Below are 19,300 nucleotides of genomic sequence, written 5' to 3' on the forward strand. Positions count from 1 at the left end.
AAAATCATATTATTGGCAATAGTAATTGTGAATTCAAAAATTTGAATGAGTTCACCTTGAAATGAAATAAAAATATATATATATATAATATGAGAAATTTGACAAATGTGTGAAATCGAAGATGTTTGATAGCTTTAAAAAAATACTTAAAACTTAATAAAAATATCATTATATTGTAGTATATATATATATGCACATGCGAATGCCAAAGAGATGTATCGCCGCTCCATATGATTAATTAAGTTGCTCCTTGAGAAAAAGAAAAAGAAAAAGAAAAAGAAAAAAAAACCTGAGAAACTAGTCAACTTGATGGCGGATGATATTTTATTTTAATGTTTTTTGAAGGTGTAATTGATACTTGATTAATGATTATTATCCATGTCACTCATCCTCACTTGATACACCAATTTTAATTTGTTTACCTTTTTTAGGGTTGTGTTGTTATTTTAAGAAATATAATAAAAAATATTAATATTTTAGATTAGCTTAATTTTTTTCTACCAAGAGAGAATTATGCATTTCATATATGGTTAAGGGAACTCATATTACATGAAAAATATCATACGAAGGAAAAAACAGAAAAAAAGATTACATGAAAATATTATGTATGTAATCAAATACAATCTGTCTACATTTCAAAAAAAGAAAAAGAAAAAAAAGGGATAAATAAATAACATCTTTCTACAATATTATATTTTTCTTCAGCATGGGATAGATTATATTGGAAATGGGGGTTTTAAAGTGACAGAGGGAGTGGGGAGCAGCATCCTATTCTCTGACTAATTGTCCGACAGCGGTGAAATTTATTACTGGGGCCCATTGAAAGGCAGTAAACACGTTTAAAACCAAAATGAGTAAAATGGTATCATTCCTTTTCTTCTCAGGTCTTTTTATTATTTTTTTGTTTGAACTACTCATGATTTTTAATTTGGCTATTTAAAATTGAGATTAATGAGTGATAACAGATTAGTAACCGTAGCTTCTCATCAACATGTTTACAGATTAAGAAAAAGGAAGTAATTATTATTTATGTTACTAAATTGATTAAAATTCTCTTTAGATATAGGAAGAAGGTAACGATTGATTTTTTTTTATTTATTTTTTTATTGTAGTTAATGATAAGCAATAGTGATAAAAGTTTGCAGTTTGCATAAACATAACATAATAAAAATTTGCAAGTTGGCAAAATATTACGGCCCCTCAGCGTGAATCACATGGATCCAAGAACATCATAGCTATGGGGAACAAAGACATCGTTTTGATGGACACACACAATACAAACGCAAGCCTCGTCTTGCTTTTCCTCAGTTGACTCAATCAGAGACATAAACTCCTAAGTGCCACGGATGCAGCAATGTTGACCATACACGTGTCATAAGTTGTGGTTTGGTAGTTTTAAGTGGGCCATCATTTGGTAACGCAATATCATTATCTTCTTGCCACTCTATCTGAGATTCAATGGACTACTTAGTGTAGGGTAGGCCCAATGGTGGGTCTATAAATAATCATTTTTCCAGTAAGACATAAAACTATTAAAGTATTATTGTTGGAATAATTAATTTAATAAGACTACAAAACTATAAGGTATTATTGTTTGGTATCTGAAACGAAAAGAAATATATTATTGTTTGGAATAATTTGTGTGGGATTTCAGTGGCAAGTTGGCGAATTGGTGTGTGGAGGACAGTGTTTGATAAGAAAGACGCACTTAAAATTCAGCGAGATTCCCAGCCCCACGAAGATTCAGTTTTCCTAAAACGTGAAAAAGACAATGCAGAGCCCTGGGAAAGAACGAAATGCTACTTGACGATTATTTTTCTGATTCTGAAATATTTACCCTCAAACGGTGGAAGGAAAACAAAATCTTCTTTGTAGTGTTCAGACAATGTTGCACTATACGATCATAGAAAATATAAGAGTTTGTTGGGCTGAATATTGGAAGCTACATTTGTGAATAGTTTTTTTTTTTTTTTCCCCCTTAAAAAATTGTTTTTAGTTGTTTTTTTTTTTTAACCAAATTAGCTAGTATATAAACTATTTAAAATTTTCCATATACTTTCATAAGAAAAAATAAAAATGTTCAATCATTCGAATTATTTGTTTCGTTTGCTACTGTTGTAAGTTAGTTTATTTTTTTAGTTGTAAGTTGGTTTTTATTAAGTGATGTTAAAATTTTTGTTTTTACATTGTTTGGTAAACACTAAATGATATTCTCTGAAATCTGAATGCATTTTTGCTTTCGTGGTGTCTATTTTTTAGAAACTAATTTAATAGCAGTTTTTTATTTTTTGTTTGTTTGTTTGCGTGTGTGTGTGTTCCTTTTCCAAATAAAAAACAATTTCCTACTCCTGGTGTTGGTTTTATAAATATACACTGAGCATCTAATTCTATTATTATTACTATTGTTTTTTGTGGAGGTCTTATATGGATTTAAGATTCAAACATACAAACCGATAAACAATGCAAAAATAATGCATTGCTACTTAAAGCCTCAACCTCCCAGCATGTTGGCCCAAAAGCTTTAACCTAACAAACATTCAAGAAGACTAGAGTAGGCAGTCCACAAATGCCAAACATTCCCTAACACTTAAGCCCAAAATATTCAAGCCCATCTGGCTGAGGCTCAGGGGTGATTCGGTAACTTCATCCGCACATTCACATAAAGCCTCATCTTTATCATCCACTAACCTCCCGTAGCTCCTCGCAGATACAGGAAATGGCGCTCAATCTATCCAACGTCTTCCTCCAAGGAAAACCCTGCCCTGCAGTCCTCCCTCCGAAGAAGGTATTAAATTACTATAATATCCTTCTCGCCTAACCTATCACCCGGCTTAATTACCCCAAAATACGGCATCCATTTAATCTGCCGAAATTTCTTGTCTTTTTTTTTTTTTTTTTTGTTTTTTTGTTTTTTGTTTTGATTTTGCAGGGCAGTGGAGTTAGCAATTATCGAGCAGTGGTGACTTGCAGGAAGAAGGACATACACCCGCAGTTCTACGAGGATGCAAAGGTGTACTGCAATGGGGAGCTGGTGATGACCACGGGTGGGACCCAGAAGGAGTACACGGTGGACGTGTGGTCCGGCAACCACCCTTTCTACCTCGGAAACCGGTCGGCTCTGCTCGTCGACGCCGACCAGGTTGAGAAGTTCCGCAAGAAGTTCGGCGAGCTGTCTGAGATTATGGAGATTCCAGTTCTCAAGGGGGAGATTGTTCTCCCATCCAAGCGCAAGTCTGCTGGCAAAGGAGGCAAGAAAAAGTAGAAGCTTTTGGATTCATTCATGGACTCTATTAGGTAATTTCAAAATTTGATAAAAAAATTTTAACAAAAAAATGTTGGGGTTTGATTTATCCAGTTACTGGCACGTGCAGTTTTGATTTGCTGATACATGCTTTTGCCAATTGTATGAAAATGCCAATTGTTTATTTGTTAATATGCTTTATTGACCTCTTATATAGAGTTGCTTGATGCGAGAACGCAATATAAATTGATGCTTTGTGTGTGAAATCATTCATTTTCTTGAGGCTAAATTGTCACTACTGGCAAAACATGATGGATGAATAACAGGATTAGTAGAATAACAAGACATGCTTGTATGTTATAAACGGAGAAAGGAAACTAGTTAGTTTTGATAATGAAACTTATGCCGGTGCACGGCCTTGTCTACAATTCTTGTTCTATGGACTTGCTTTTTTAATTAGGTTTCGTTTATTTTTGAGGGGAAGGAAAACTATGTTTAGGATGTCCATGCCGGTGTTTTCAGGCATTGAGTTGGGCTTTTAGAATCTGATCTACCAAGACTAATCATTTATGATAGGAAGAACAACTGCACTATAATTTGATCACGAATAATATGAGGCAGGCACACTCTGGTATACACACATTCCTTTTCGTAGGGGGGTTCATTATGTGAAAGAAAATGGGGAAGAAATTAGAAGGATTTCAGTGCATACCAGTGGAAATACGAAGGAACAGGAGGAAAGTGAGTAGGAGTACATAGGAAAGTGGATGTCTGGAAAGCTTGGCCATATTTGCTTTTGGGTCAAAAGTGAAACAAAGGATCTGGCTTCTCGGTATTTTAATGTTAACGTTATTTATGGGTTGATGCTTCAATTATCCCCATGCTTTCATGTCTGAGTCAATACCCAAAACCGGCTTACAAGTGACAGGTGGATCATTTGCTTTGCAAATTGCAGTATATGAATATGAGCTAAAATAGATGTCAGCTCAGGGTGGCTTTGAAGTCTTATACATGCCAGATGATAACCATGGACATATGCAACAGTTTCCACCTGATAAATGTTAATGAATAGTTGAAGTCTAGTCTTAAAATCTTTTTTGGCTATATAAGTTATTAAAAGACTTAAATTGAGTTTTCGAGCGTATAGGAAATAGAATTGGCTCCATTGGTGCGTGGAAGCACAAATTTTGCGCAGATGCATCATTGTGCCTGATGTGGCCAGTACTGGAAAAACTCGGCTATGTCATAGTTTGTGGTCATTTGATTATATCACAGCCTCACGGGTTCTACGTGACCCAGAGGTTGTGGTGATGTAATTAGTATAAAAACAGGCTCTCTTGTAATGTTGCTCCAGGAAAGCTAATAAGCAGGTTTTTTTTTTTTTTTTTTTTTTTTTTGGGGGCTCAGATATAAGAACGTATTTTTTATGTCTCGTTCTTAACTTTATCAAAATTTCTTTATCGGCCACATCTATCTTTGACTTTAATTTCTTTCCACATGTTGAAAAATTGTTATATAGATTTTTTGATAAATCGTGATTTCATCTTCGATGGTGATTACCAACTATAAGGGACAAAAATTTGTTATTCTTGAATGTGGTGTTTTTTTTTTGGGTAGAAATTTATAATATGGGCTGGGCTTTGACCTGTTATGGTAGTGGTTGTGCTGCTTGAATTGATTGTATACGAGCCCAATGTTAAACGTAACTCTAGGCCATAAAAGAATTTAGAAGGTAACTTTTTGTAAACTGGTTGATTTCCTTACGAGATGAAACTTTTGTTGGCCCACAAATTTCTTTTTATATTAGCACAAGATGAGAGAGTGCGACCAGCACATGACAAGAGAGTGACCGCCCCACTCTTAAACCACCTCCAAGTGAGGTTTCAACTCAAAACTAATTGGTTATGGATGAAGTTGTCTACTTAGGTTATAGGTGTATGTTTTTTATATTTCCTACCAACTTGCAAGGATCGTCCTTGACAATGGCTTTCATCTCCATCTCGCTAAGAGATCCAAAATGCCTACCACCTTTCAATTTTGTTCGGATTCACCTGGTAATCTTTTCCGGCTTTATCTCACTGAAAGGTTCAAGAGGTGGCTAAAAGGTCCAAGATGTCTGCCACTATTCGATTCCGTTCGGATTCACTCGGTAATCAATACCACTTTATGAGAGAATGTGACCGGCCCACTCTTTGCCTAAGTCCACTTGCTTTGGTCCGATTGAGGTTTCAATCTAAAACCAATTGGTTACGATGGAATAGCCCACTTAGCTTGTATGGTGTATACTCTTTCTACCATCGCTCGTTGTGGGACTTGGTTTGCGTTCCCAACAGCACACAATAACATCAAGATAAATTTCAATAGAAATATCCAATTACAGTAGTTTTCACGTTTAAACTACTTGTTACAAATGTCCAATTACAATAGGTTTTAAATATTTTATTCTGTAGCTTTTAGTTTCCTATTTCCTGTAGAAAAAAGCAGTGAACAAAAAGAACTTTATCTTTTTGATGGTGGGGTTTGGAGGAAGGAGACATTTTTTTATACCTTTTTCCGAATGAAATAAACTTTTCACCCCTATCACATTGTTCCTGTGTCTGGGCTTGGAGGATAACCTAATATAATGAACGATATTTGACATGGATAATTAGAGAAATAGGTGAAGACAACGAGTATAAATCATAGAGCTAATGGTGAGCCCTCCGTTGAGGGACCCAACTTTCCACAATACAAAGCATTACACCCTTAAAAAGCCGAATTTCCAAACATTGTCTCCAAGCGGACGCAGAAGATCCTTTGCGAAAACTACTTATAGACAGTAATTACAACTTTTATTCCCTTTTTTGGGCCCCATTAGGTCCATAACTAAGCATGCCTTGCAGTCTCTTTTGTTGTGTTGTTCATGAAACTTATTTTATTTATTTATTTTTTATTTTAAAGTGTTATTTTATTTATTTTTTATCCTCAATCACGGGAATTTTGGCTCTGAAGGGATGATTTTGGCTAATCATATCCAGCACTGGATTAAGATATCCTGCTTTCCAACCTGCATTATCTGAATGAACAAAAAAGAGGTTCATTTTTTTAGCAAACGAAATTGCCGCTCTTTTTGACTTTTTAGCCCCCAACTTCCATACCGTAATTATATAGTAGCTTAGCGCTATGTTTGGGATTTGCATTTGAATCACATACAATTACAAAGAAACTAAAACAAATACCGACCTTTGATCTTTCTGCTTGGACTCACTTAACCACTGCTAATTGTTTCTTTTCTATATATTAAAAAATTCTATTTAACCAACAAAATGCGTTTAACGAAATCATTAGCTTTCTTAACCTGTGGCCCACCCCTTGAATCCAAACAAGGCCCAGAAAAGAGAATAATATTCAATCAGAATGGCAATTAAACTCAAGATCTTTGTGGATTGGGTAACTTTGTCGTGGGACCGACTGACCATGTCATCATCTTTGAGTGGTTCATTATCCATTTATATTGTGCCACGTATATTGACGGGAAGGTTGGAGTCTCTCACATCAAAATCACAGAGGACAACAAATTTGAAAGAAAGAGAAGGTGTATGAATATGAAATGTGCACGTTGCATCCGAAACTAAACAAAAGGGTCGGGTCACATGCACATTACGGTTGATTGGTGGGTCATTTCTGAAGTTCAGAACAGCAATGTAACGCTATCATGGGGATTGCTTGGTGACACCAAGGTTCAATACTACGATCAAGGAGGACCCAAATGTGCAACGTGGCATAATCTTAGTGGGTCAATAATTGTTCACGTAGTTTCAGTGAAATGTTGTAAAGTTGGCAAAAAACAGCAAGAATTAGTCCTTTTTTTCACCAGAAAAAAGTCGGTGAATCTGCATAGGAATGAGTTTGTCGAGAATTTACTCCTCGGAGAAAAAGTAAAAGAACGAAATAAAGGCTTATGACTTCACTTTAATTTCCTGTGAATCAATTTCTAGAAAGAGGCTAGTTTTTAACTGCCCATTTTTACTCTATTTTTTGTCCTCACCGCTTTAATAACTAATTTTAATTTCCATTTCTTTTTAAACAAACCAAACCCCCCCCCCCCCCCCCCCCCCAAAAAAAAAACACGGGGCGCCCCCAAAAAAAAAAAAAAAAAAAAAGAATTCTATTGGCTATTCAAGTGTCACATTTTTTGCGCTTCTCTATAAACATATTATTATCTTAATGATTTGGGAGGCAATTCCAACTGGGGCTAGTTGTCATGTCAGAGTGTTTGGTTAAGTTTTTCTTCCAAAAGCAACAATTTTTTCAATGCATGGCAATTATGAAAACTTAAAAATCTTATGTATATAGTGAGAATGACATAACTATAGAGGCACAATATATTAAAATCAGGTAGTTAAATTACTGAAATGAGATTAGAAAGCGAAAACTATCTAACATAATCGTTTGGAAAAGTAAAATTAGTCAAAATGATGATGTTGTGATCATTAAACAAGTTCTTTCTACTACGATTTCAGTCTAATTTCTGTACCTAATTTATGAGTTTCATTTAACAAATAGTTTTTTCCGGTACATTTCAAATGGAATTTCAATATATTTGATATATATATATATATATATGTATATTTTTGAATATGAAATGGTTTTAACTAAAAATATTGTATTAAATAATTTGATAATGGATCTCTACTATTTTAGCAAATCAGTTGGGATTTGATTTGAGAAATGTGTGACTGATTTATGTTAAATATTTGACCGCCTAAAGAAGGGAATTTTAATGATTTTTCTTTTTCCCATTAATTGGATCTTTATAGCTAACCTTGAAATTAATGAAATGGTATATAGGAATCCTTGTGTGGGGCTTTTAGTTGCACTAAAAAGATGAGAAATAATTGATAGTGGGAAGAGAAATGATTACAAAAAACATGATGAAGACTAAAAGCTCAATTAATGTTGGCTTGGAAAGAGGTTGATCATAGCATGTTTTGGTCGGATAACTCCAAATAAACCCTAGAGATACATTATTACCTTTTCATTTTCTGGGACCCATCCAATTATCACAGCTTTTCCAAGTAACACTATAATTTTAAGAATAATCAAACATCATCTTCACCTAATCTTAATCACTCCATCATGGAAGTCAAAAGTTAAATTTGCATATGTACAGGCATGAGTTCAATCAATGAATATTTTATTTATGAATTTTCTGTCGACTTATTTGTTCAGCTGTTTGAATTACACTAACTTAATTGGGTACGTGCATCATTATCCTTGTTTTGCTTGAATCTTACATTTTTTTTTCTCTTGCATGCTCATTAATTTGATAGTTTTAAATGCAATTTTTCTTCTTTATTTTTCTGTGTTTTCATTTTATTTTAAATCGAGCAACAATAATGTCATATATATATATATATATATTTGTAAATTAATTTGTTAGGTGTCAAATACTATTCACGACAAATTACAATTAATCTTAACAAGAAGGGACAAATCAACAGTACAATTATATATCATTCTTCAATCTTAATTGCATACTCATGACTCACGCGTAAGTATGTGGTTAACTAAATATAACCTTAATTTCTATTCAAAAGGAAAAACAAAAGAATATATAGCTCGATATAATTTCTTTTTTTCTTTTTTCCCTTTTAACGAAAAGCAGACAATATAGGGTTTATAATAAGTAGGTAAATTAATATGCATATAGCGTAAATTTCTAATGATGTGATTGGAGAATTGGGAAGTGTTTATAATTATACATGGTTGGTGATTCAACAAAATATATATATATATATATACACACATTAATTGTTGGGCCCAATTTTGAGAAGTGGTGTGCAGGACAGAACAATATATTTGGCAGCATTCATATCTACGTGGAGAGGAAATAGGCTGAAATCCTCCAACATTACTTTTGTAACATTTTATAGTTGAGGTCCCAGTTGTTGAGAGAGAGTGAGAGACTCTGTCAATTTGCTTTTTGGTAGTACCATTCAAAAAATCAGGGTATGCCTCACGTGAAATCCCCTTCCAGCCTTCCACTAATTAACAACTAGAACTATTTACCAACTTCTCCTCCTTCTTAACAGTTTCTTTTTGCCTTATGCTCAGACATGTCCCTCTCTGTCTTTCTTCTGTCTGTGTTGGCCTTTCTCACTTTCTTTGTGTCTTTGCAATCAATGTTTCATGGGTTTTATCGTCTTCATCCACTATGTTTATCAGCCTTTTTATTTATTTTTACTTCTTCTTTTTTCATTACCATCTTATTTCTTCATGAGGTTTCATGAAATTTCCATGAAATACTACTTTCCATGACACTTATTGGCCTTTTATAAAATTATTATTATTTTTTAAAAGATAAATTAAACAAGTAAAACAAAAAAAATATATATATATATATATATAAATGTGCGCGATGAAACAAACACTTTCACCATCCTTATTCAATTTTTAACTATTCAATACCAAGTACATGTTCACAATAACTAGCTTGTGTAGTTCAATTTGAGATTTGAATTAATATTTTCAGATTTCTCCAAATGAGAGAAAAGAAAAAGACAACAAAAAAAAGAAGAAAAAAGAAAAAAACAAAGAAGCTACCTATGATCTATCAATTCAATTCAAAAAGAAGTATATTTTCTTTTTATAGTTTCCTTTTGGCAAATGGCAAAACAGAAAAAAGGACACAAATCCACTGCGTATTATGACAAGGTAAAAAACAAGTGTGCACTTCTTTCATTTGTTCTGAAAATGGAAACAAATTAATATCTATTTGCATCGGGACAAATTTTTATAAACATTCTTTTCTTTTCTTCCCAAATTTATTGTATTGGTGCATTATTTTATAAAATGTTTTAAATTATGCATAATAATTAATTAACATTTTCAACTCGCTCTTTTTTATAATAATAATAAAGAACTTTATAATTTTTTATTATGTAGATAACATATATATGTAAGCAAAAAAATAAAATAAACATTAAAAAAAAAAAAAAAAAAAAGATACTGTCATGCATAAGAGGGCAAGTTGGCAAGTGCAGTGTGTGTCCTAAAAGAGTGCAATCAGCGAAGCTACCAACCCACGCGTGGGCGTCTTTGGTCCGATCCAATCGTGGTTTGGTCCCTCTGCAGCTTCACATACCCACTTCCCCTCTACAAACAAAATTTTTTTTTCTTTTCCCTTTTTTCTGAGCACATAAAATAATATAAAATAACAAAATAATAAAATGATAAATTTTTAAATGGCAATTTTTTTTTTGGTAAAATAATTTTTAAATGGCAATTGTTTGAGGATGATTAATCGTCATGAGGTCTAGCAGAAGGCTAACAAATCACGGAAAGCAAAATCCTCTAAGAGTTTTCCAACCCTTAAAATAAGAAAAATAACCGCCCAATAGAAGAAGGCCACCAATACATTATTTACTTTCATATACCAGAGAGCTGTGCCTATAAATTCCCCATGCTTTCTTTTCCATTCTTATTTCTCATTTTCCAGGAAAATTTTGCTTAATTTTCTCACTTCCTTCCCATAAATATATCTCCTACCAAATCAGTCGCTACACTAAAACACTCCTCACCCCCTCTTTTATACACAAATTTATTTGCTTCGCTCTTCGAGCAGCCATTTCCATCGAATTCACTCGTCGTGAACATAATCCTTAAAAACCACACAAAACTTCTCCTTATAATCTTTCTAGTTTCTCTTTTCAAAATATACATACATATATATATATATATGGATTCACACGAATTCGATCATGTCAAAGCTGAAAAAGCCATTGCTATGAGAAGGTACCGACTCCGAAGAAAATTGAAGTGGCTTTTCGAGGCTTGCGCTGCACTCTTCTTCCTCACTTGCTCCACCACATGGCTTCCGATTGCCACGGAATTCTGTGCCGGTTTTTCCCGCCAGTTGATCGCCGTCTTCAAGAGCCACCTTTTCGTCTTTGTGCTCTTCAACTTGATCATCTTCCTCATCTACGCTCTGTCCGCCCAAGTCCCCACCGAAAAACACCTCTCCGGATCCGGATCCGGACCCGATTTGTACGACGAGTTCGTCAGCAACAGCATGTCCAGCCGTAGGATTTCCACTGGCAGCGAATCTCCGGCCCCGGCTCCGGCACCCGAAGTTGTCTTCGAAGACAAACAAATCATTTGCTCCGAGAATGTGGCTTCCCCACCATCTCAAAACAACCGAGACGTCGCGAAACCAAAAGGCTCGGCTTCTCAAGTTCGAACGAAAAGTGCTGTTTGTACGGACACAGGGAAGGCTTTGGTGGTGAAGTGTTACCGGAGGACTAAATCGGAGAATTTCAACCTAGAGAAGGTCGAGAAGCCGCAGCGGCGAGAGTTCCAGCGATCGGATACGGAGATAGAGCCCGGGAGGAGATCGAGCTCCGTGGACGACCAAATGAGCAATGACGAGTTTAACCACGCTATTGAGACTTTCATTGCTACTGTAAAGTCGATTCAGAGGAAAGAATACAAAGAAGAACAAAAAACACAAGGAGGAGACCTGCCTCTCACTCTCTCTGTCAGTAACTCCGTCTGAAAAAAAAAAAAATTATATATATATATATATATATATTAAAGGGAAAAAAAATCTACGGAAAGTAAATACGAGGCTTTTGTGTCCTTGTAATAATTTGGAGTGGAAATTAAGAGGTTCTTCTATGGGTATATGAGGAAGTAAAATTAAACTCAACGTCCATGTTCTTTTTTTTTTTCGTGTGAAATATCATTGTACAGTTTCTCTCCACCGTTTATTAGAATGCATGTATCAGAAATTTTAATGGAATTTGATCGATGCATTTTACGTTTTTGCTGATTAACAGTCCCTGTTGTTCGTTTTCAGTTGACTCTTGGATATGTGTTTTGGACTTAGGAGAGAATATAGGACACATTTTTCATATTTTTTAATTGATTATTGAAAAATCAAATTAGATTAATAATTTAAGTGGAATAGTGGGTTCATTGGGATCGGTTATGAATTAATATGGTTTTTCTTTCTTTTATTATTATTTTTTCCCGATAAGTCCTTGGTAGGTACAGTTTCTTTCTTATGAATAAAGAAATGAGTTTGAAATCAATAATTAAACGGAGGGGCTATATTCTAACTTGTTTTGGGTGATTAATGGGAGTGTTTGCTACCTATTTGCCGTATCCTATTTGAGATTCTGAGAGATCGATCAATGTAGAGTAGTCCGCTGAAAGGGACTGATCCAGATATTATTCCAATAGTTGTAGAGTAGAGAACCTCTATAACTTGTCTATGCACAAGTTTTACGAAGTTTCCTGTAGGCCGAACTTGGTTTTGCCCAAGAAATCCCAAATGGGACTTTAAAATTTAGATGAGCCAATGAGGGGAATGGAATGGAATCCCTTGAATCTTGGATATCAATGGAGTATATATATATTGATTCAATTTCTTCAATGTGTTGTTGTGTGGGCTAGCTAGCTAGGATCAAAAGGGTATTTTATTATATATTAGTCAGCTTTGGAAAACTCGTCACGGTGGGGTTGGAATAGCGAAAGTTGAAGCATCATGTTGCCGTCTTCTTTAGGGTGGATTATGGGAAAGAGTATTGGTACTACTACTACTAATGATGTTGGTTTTAATTTGGCCACAGATTTTTGTTCAAAAACAGCAAGGAAGGACAGTATGATATAATAAATAAAATCAAAATCAAAATTGTAGAAATTGGAGTGCAATTGTATTGATGACCATATGATTGATGGTCATATTCGCGGACTTTTATGGCCTTCTTTTCAAAGTTTTGCCGATTGCTTAATAATGTCAAGGGCTTGAAATGGTCCACTCTTCTCAACAGAAGACTTGTAAATATTCTAAAGCGTGTGTAATCTTCTCAAATAAAGAAAAGGGAAACAAAATCACTTTTTGGTCCGCTTTTAAGCATGCTAGAGCATTAGATTATTGCATAAAGAATAATTGGTACATCTCTTGGTTGGGTTTGTCATAATTACTTACACTAACCAGTGGGTGTCCTGTGAAACTACTATTTGTTTTTATTCTATTTTTTTCTTCTTATTATTTTTTTACAATCTCTTTAGCGTTCTAATGGATCTCTCACCCCCATGAAATACGCAAAGTCACCACAAGCCCTTTTTCTTCCATCATGATTTTTGTAGGAACGTGTCAATGTCTTTCCAATTTCTTCTTTTCTTAAAATTAAATTTCCCTACCTTTTTCTTTAACATGAAATTTTCCCTCCCTTGATTATATTTATCTGTAATGGGTATATGTAATTTTTTTTTTTGTTGGGACCCATTTAAGGGAAAGAAAAAAAAATGGGAAGGAAATGTTTTCTAGTGGTTGGTTGCAGAAAACAATAGCCTTTTGGTGAGGAGGAGAGGGTAATATTAATTTGTTATTGAGGATTCTTTACAATAAAGCAGCCTGCTCTTATCCGCTTGTGGAATTATGAATTAACAAAAGGAATCAAAAAGGGATTTTCTTGTTTATTGACAACAAACACTTCTCGGCTCCCTTTCATTTCTTATCCGCTAGCCACCAGCTTCCATGCCACCTACACCCTCCTATTTCTATATCTACTATTTCTATATCTATATCCATGTCTATATTATAGACATCCCAATAAATAATAGTTTGAAGGTAAATATCTCTATTCGTACAATAACCCCATATTTGGCCGACCCATTTGGTGACTTCAGACACTATATATATACATGTACTGATTTAATTTTCTGAGAACTATTATATATATATATATATAGTGAATTAAGGGTTCTGCTTAGCAAAGGTGGATGAGGACTCCTGTCAAGTATTATGTAATTAGATAGTTGTTCTATAAAAACGTAATAATTTTACTTTTTCATCATTCAATTTTAATAATATATAAAAAAATAATAAGAAATTAATCAAAAGGAACTAAGGTTGTGTATACTATCTACTAGATGAATAAACTCTTTTGCATGTCCCTGGGCTTTTTGTCATTTCCTGTAGCTCTACTGCCCGCTAGCTGTCAATATGGCAATGTTTCTGTGTAACTTTTTTCTATCCGCCAGATTTAAATTTTTGTGATGAACCTGGGCCTGGTCGATAACTGGTCAGCAAAAGCTTGCTTAATTGTTTTTTCAATAAGCCTGGTTTTAGTATTAGGAATCTCACGGACCATTAGAGGGATCAAACATACCCATAGTTTATAATCCTGAATTCCTAACTAAAAAGGAAAAAAAAAAAAAAAAAAAAACCAAAAAAAAAAAAAAGTGGGATGGAAAGAGGTCACTAGATTACATTGAGTTGGGTGTTGATGACAAACAAAGAAGCAATTTGATAGGACCAGTCAACATCATAAACAATATAAATTATTAAAAACCTTCTTTGCAGCCTAAATTTGCAACAAATCTTATTGAAAACAAGAATTTTGTCAACATCATGCCGAGTTGCGAGGGTCAGTAGCAGTGATATAAATTATTATTTTCATTTTATGTTTGTTGAATGACTTAAGTAAATTAATGAATTTAGAGCATCATTTGCAATTTTTTAACCATTATTTTTTCTCATATTTTAAGAAGCTGAGCCACCCAAAAGGACTCCCACACGATTATAGTGAAGTAGATAATGAATGGATAGGACAGCTTCCAAATTTATAATACTATATTAGCACTTTAATTAAAAGTTGAAAATTAATTGAAGAATCTAAAACATATAATGTATTAATAAAGTAGAAGAGGATATTAACTTCGAATTGACTAGAAAATATCCCAAACCTAAAATGCTCTCTCCTTTCAAAAGCAATGAAAAATTATCACTAACTTCTCTCAATTAATAAATTTGTGTATATATGTATATAATTGTCATATAGAATGCAGAGACAAAAAAAATCCCAATAATTAAACGTGCTATATATATATATATATATACACATTACAAGAATATAATTAAGCTTAAAAGAGGTTCCCTATATTTAAAAAATTGTGAACCTGAGATGTGTACCTTAAATTGCAAGTTTAGTTGCGTGTGATCCTAAATTGCTTAGTTAATCAACAATTCCCAAAATGGAGGACACAATAATGATTTGGCAGGGGGTCAAAATTGTTGTGCTTTTGTCCTTAATTTGCCCTTATCTGAGGCTATTCCCTTCTGTCCTGTTTTGGAATTGGAAGCCCAAACAGTTGGATTTTCTTGGCTTCTTCTGCCCGGATACCAAACATCCTATAATGCATAATATTATTATTAATACTAACTATAATAATAATGCAGGTTAACGGTATTTAATTTCTTCATGACTATATTTTTAATCACCCTTCTACTACCTTACCTACAACAAGATCTAGAGGTGATTGCTTTGTTCCCTATTCTAAATTTTCATAGAACATAGTAAAAAATAAGTAGGGGGTTTTTGCTTGTCATTTTGTAGGCAACCTGTATTACTAAATGGCAAAGATAATATATTAAATTTTGTAAAAATTGGGACAACACGTGTGCCTTCAATGGCGAATGTCTTCCAAAATTTTACCAAAACAAGTTTAGATAAATATATTTATATGTTATTTCTTACAGTTGATTAGTAGGAATTAGGTAATATCCTGCCTAATCTCAACTTAATTTAAGTATAGAATAATATTGTACAAGCAACTAGCGCTTTGCATAGTATATATTTTGGGGGTATATTATTATTATATAATCTTATATCAGTAAAACCCATCCGTGTCCTTCAAGATACGTGTCACAATCACAGGACAGCCGCTTTTCAATCTGGAAAACAGAGCCCACTTCTCAATGCTGGGGTCTGGGTCCATCACCTTCCACCTGAACATAATTCAAATTAATTCACCACTTAAATATTGCTTTCAACTTTCCAAATTATTATTTAATTTTTTTATGAATTATTAATTTTATTTTTGCATCACTGTGTTGAATTTGAAGATGGTATGCTTTTAATTAGCTATGTTATTGTTTTTTATTTGAAGTCTTTTTTTGTTCGGCCTGCAATATGATTTGTTGCAGGACGCAAACTTTCTGCGACAAAAGTGAATTATTCAATAATGCTTTTCCTTTAACGTTTGTTTCCAATAAATCAATTAAGATTTCAAACAAAAAGCTAATAATCGTGTACCTAAATCTATTACTTATACCATATGGCAGTTGTTGCCGTTCCTTTTGTTTAACACTATAAGAGGACGACAATGGTGCAGCCACAAAAAGTCTGAGAGAAATATGTTACAAAATTCAAGTGCTTCTTTCCACATTCAGCACAGGCTAAAAAGTTTCTGAAGGTATATATGGATTAATATACAAAATATATATATAAAAAAAAAGTAATCTAACCTGTAGGTGGTAATCAGACGGTGGAGAAAGACCATCATCATGGCTTTAGCCATGTTCATTCCGAGGCATGTCCTCCCTCCCATTCCGAAAGCTAAGAAGCTGTAAGGTTTTGATTCATCCTAATTAACAAGAAATTTATATTTTAGTTGATTTATATGAATTCCCCTTCTTTTTCCAATTGAAAGTGTTAAAATATTCTCAACTATTAACCAGAAAACTTACATCAAACCTTGAAGGATTAAACTTGTTTGGTTCATTGTACACCGTTGGATCAAGGTGTACTGATCTGGCATCAATATTAACATTCCACCCCCTTTTGATACTAAATCCTACAGTAGAGAATCAGAATCATTTAAAAAAAAAAGAAAAAAGGAACAACTAATTGCCATATTATTAGAATTTCTATGATTAATTTTGTGATTAATAAACGGACCGTCTATCTCACAATCCTGGAGTGCTAGTCTTGGGAACCATGGTACTACAGATGCCATTCTCAAGGATTCTTTTACCACCTGTACTCGTACACCATATCAATATAACAATTAGTACTACCCAAAAACAACATAACCAGTTTTTCTTTTTTTTTTTTTTTTTTTTTTTTTCTTCCCCTCAGATCAGACGGTCGAGAAACCGCCTTAGGTTGGTGCTTAATATTTGAATACCTTGGAAGCATATGGCATTTCATTTAGATCCTCCAAGCGGATAAATGACTCTGCTGTTGATTTACTTGCTAGCTGAAGTTGTTCATTCTGTCCAATATTCAACCAAATCAATTCTGATTGAATAACTTCAAAAATTAGAGTATAAATCAAAAACAAAAATGGCGGTCAGATAAAGTAACAGGTAAAAGCTGGTTTTTGGTTACCCTTAGTATCTGAAGGACATCTTGGTTTTCATCCAAGAATTTCACCATCCATGTTATTGCACTTGCTGTCGTATCTTGTCCTGCTCGCACATATTTTTAACGACATGTCGTTGATAACATTTAACATCAAAGTATTGTATTAGCATATCATATATATAAGGTCCAAGAATTAAGGTTGACCTGCGATGATCATGGTAAGGATATTATCTTTGATCTCTGAATCTGTTAGCCTAGTAGTGGTAGCATCGTTACATGCTTTGTCATCCTCGGTCAACAAACGTTGTAGAAAATCTTCTTGGAAAGCTCCTATGCCTCTTCTTCTTTCACTAATTTCCTTCTCGATTAGGCTCATGATTCTTTTTCTGGCCTGGATAATCAAAAATACTTCTTTCATTTTTCAAAAGGATGTTGAGTAAATATTTTGAAAATTTTTGTATCTTATTGTTTTTTAATAATCCTTGAAATAATAATAATAATAATAATTTTTTTTTGGGCTACCTGAAGGCCTTTATGAAACCTACTCCCCGGTATTCTCAAAGGGAATGCAAGCATTGCTTCGCAAACATGAGCCACTTCCTTCTGCAACATCTCTAATTCATTTCCACCTTCTAGGCTCATTAACATTTTGCACATGGCATTACAAGTTATCTACACCAAATACAAAAGATGTATAATGTAATAAGACTAAAATTTTCAATAACAATTCGGTAATCTCACTTTCAATAGAAAATTACTAATCGCAATCGACCAAAAATTTATTGACCTAATGAATGGAAATGAATCCACACACCAAAACTTGATTTGTGTGTGTGTGTGTGTGTGTGTGTGTGTGTGTGAGAGAGAGATGGTAAACAAACAAGGTGGATTGTCAATGGAACCCAAAACTGTTATTGCCCAAGAAGCCAAATGTGGGCTTTAGTGATTAATATGTGGGCCTATATATTGGGCTGCAATTAGGAGACTGCAAAGTTTTACACACAGTTTACCTGAAGCGCTTCATCGAGAACAATTACAGTGGATTTGTGTTCCCAGGTTGTAAGATTTTCACGTATAAGTTGATCAAACTGTTTGATAAACAAAGACATAGAACTGGTGGTGAACAAATTGCTGAGACGGCCTCGGATCAGCTTGTGGTGTTGGTAATCAGCGCATAGAAGGCTTTGGTATCCGACCAATTGGGCAATGGACTGTATGTATCGCTTTGTGAACTTCCCCAAGTCATTGTTTAAGATTGTTTTTGCTGACTCTGTTCCCGATACAAACACGTGTGTCTCTCCAAATATGTAGGTCCTGAAGCACCTTCCATACCTGTCACAAGTCACAACCATGGAGGTCTAATTAATATTCTTTAATTAAGCCTTTATTAATCATAAACTTCAGATTCTTATAATATGTATATATCCAACAATTAATCCTTGATTACGAGTATTATAATTGGAAAAGAGAGGTTCTATATACCAGAGGCGACGAATGCGAACAAATTCATAAAACCCCTTGCCACTTTTGATAGCAGCCATAAACTGTAGCGTTTCTCCTATCAACGGTAGTCCTCGACTGCCGGGAGGAATATCAGCCGTCGATTCTTGATTAAGGCTCTGTAGTGTCCTTACAAGCTGATACATCAAAAATAACAAGATTATACCCAAAACAAGCACTGCAAGAGAACAAAAGCAAAAATGTGCATAGGACCAAAGGGTGGCCATTCTTTTTTTTTTTTTTTTTTGTTTTTTTTCCTCTTCTGCTACTATCTTCTTCGTTTTATTGTCACACACACACACACACACACACACACACACATATATATATATATATATATATATATATGTATATATATATATATATATATTAAGAGTGAAATCTTACATTTTAAATAGCTTTAGGAAAAATAAATAAAGCG

At 34.0% G+C, this 19,300-nt stretch overlaps 3 protein-coding genes across 3 annotated transcripts; 2 read left to right on the forward strand and 1 right to left on the reverse strand.

The window, feature by feature from the left end:
- The first annotated feature begins 2,629 nt into the window (after positions 1–2,629).
- On the forward strand, positions 2,630–3,507 carry LOC107420268 (large ribosomal subunit protein bL31c). The gene is made up of 2 exons (XM_016029178.4): positions 2,630–2,785; positions 2,930–3,507. The coding sequence occupies exons 1-2, from the start codon at positions 2,717–2,719 to the stop codon at positions 3,260–3,262; spliced, it is 402 nt and encodes a 133-aa protein (XP_015884664.3). The 5' UTR covers positions 2,630–2,716; the 3' UTR covers positions 3,263–3,507.
- Positions 3,508–10,665: 7,158 nt separating this feature from the next.
- On the forward strand, positions 10,666–12,047 carry LOC107403685 (uncharacterized). Its single transcript, XM_016010592.4, has one exon. It carries the CDS (start codon positions 10,962–10,964, stop codon positions 11,775–11,777), a length of 816 nt encoding a protein of 271 aa, XP_015866078.1. The 5' UTR covers positions 10,666–10,961; the 3' UTR covers positions 11,778–12,047.
- Positions 12,048–15,660: 3,613 nt separating this feature from the next.
- On the reverse strand, positions 15,661–19,163 carry LOC107420246 (abscisic acid 8'-hydroxylase 2). Its single transcript, XM_025074601.3, has 10 exons — positions 18,862–19,163; positions 18,390–18,711; positions 17,902–18,051; positions 17,584–17,770; positions 17,404–17,483; positions 17,201–17,287; positions 16,972–17,050; positions 16,761–16,867; positions 16,539–16,657; positions 15,661–16,019 (listed from the first exon to the last, which is right to left on the reverse strand). Exons 1-10 carry the CDS (start codon positions 19,104–19,106, stop codon positions 15,902–15,904), a joined length of 1,494 nt encoding a protein of 497 aa, XP_024930369.3. The 5' UTR covers positions 19,107–19,163; the 3' UTR covers positions 15,661–15,901.
- Between the last annotated feature and the right edge of the window lie 137 nt (positions 19,164–19,300).

Source organism: Ziziphus jujuba, chromosome 5, assembly GCF_031755915.1.
Source record: "Ziziphus jujuba cultivar Dongzao chromosome 5, ASM3175591v1".
Taxonomy (NCBI): Eukaryota; Viridiplantae; Streptophyta; class Magnoliopsida; order Rosales; family Rhamnaceae; genus Ziziphus; species Ziziphus jujuba.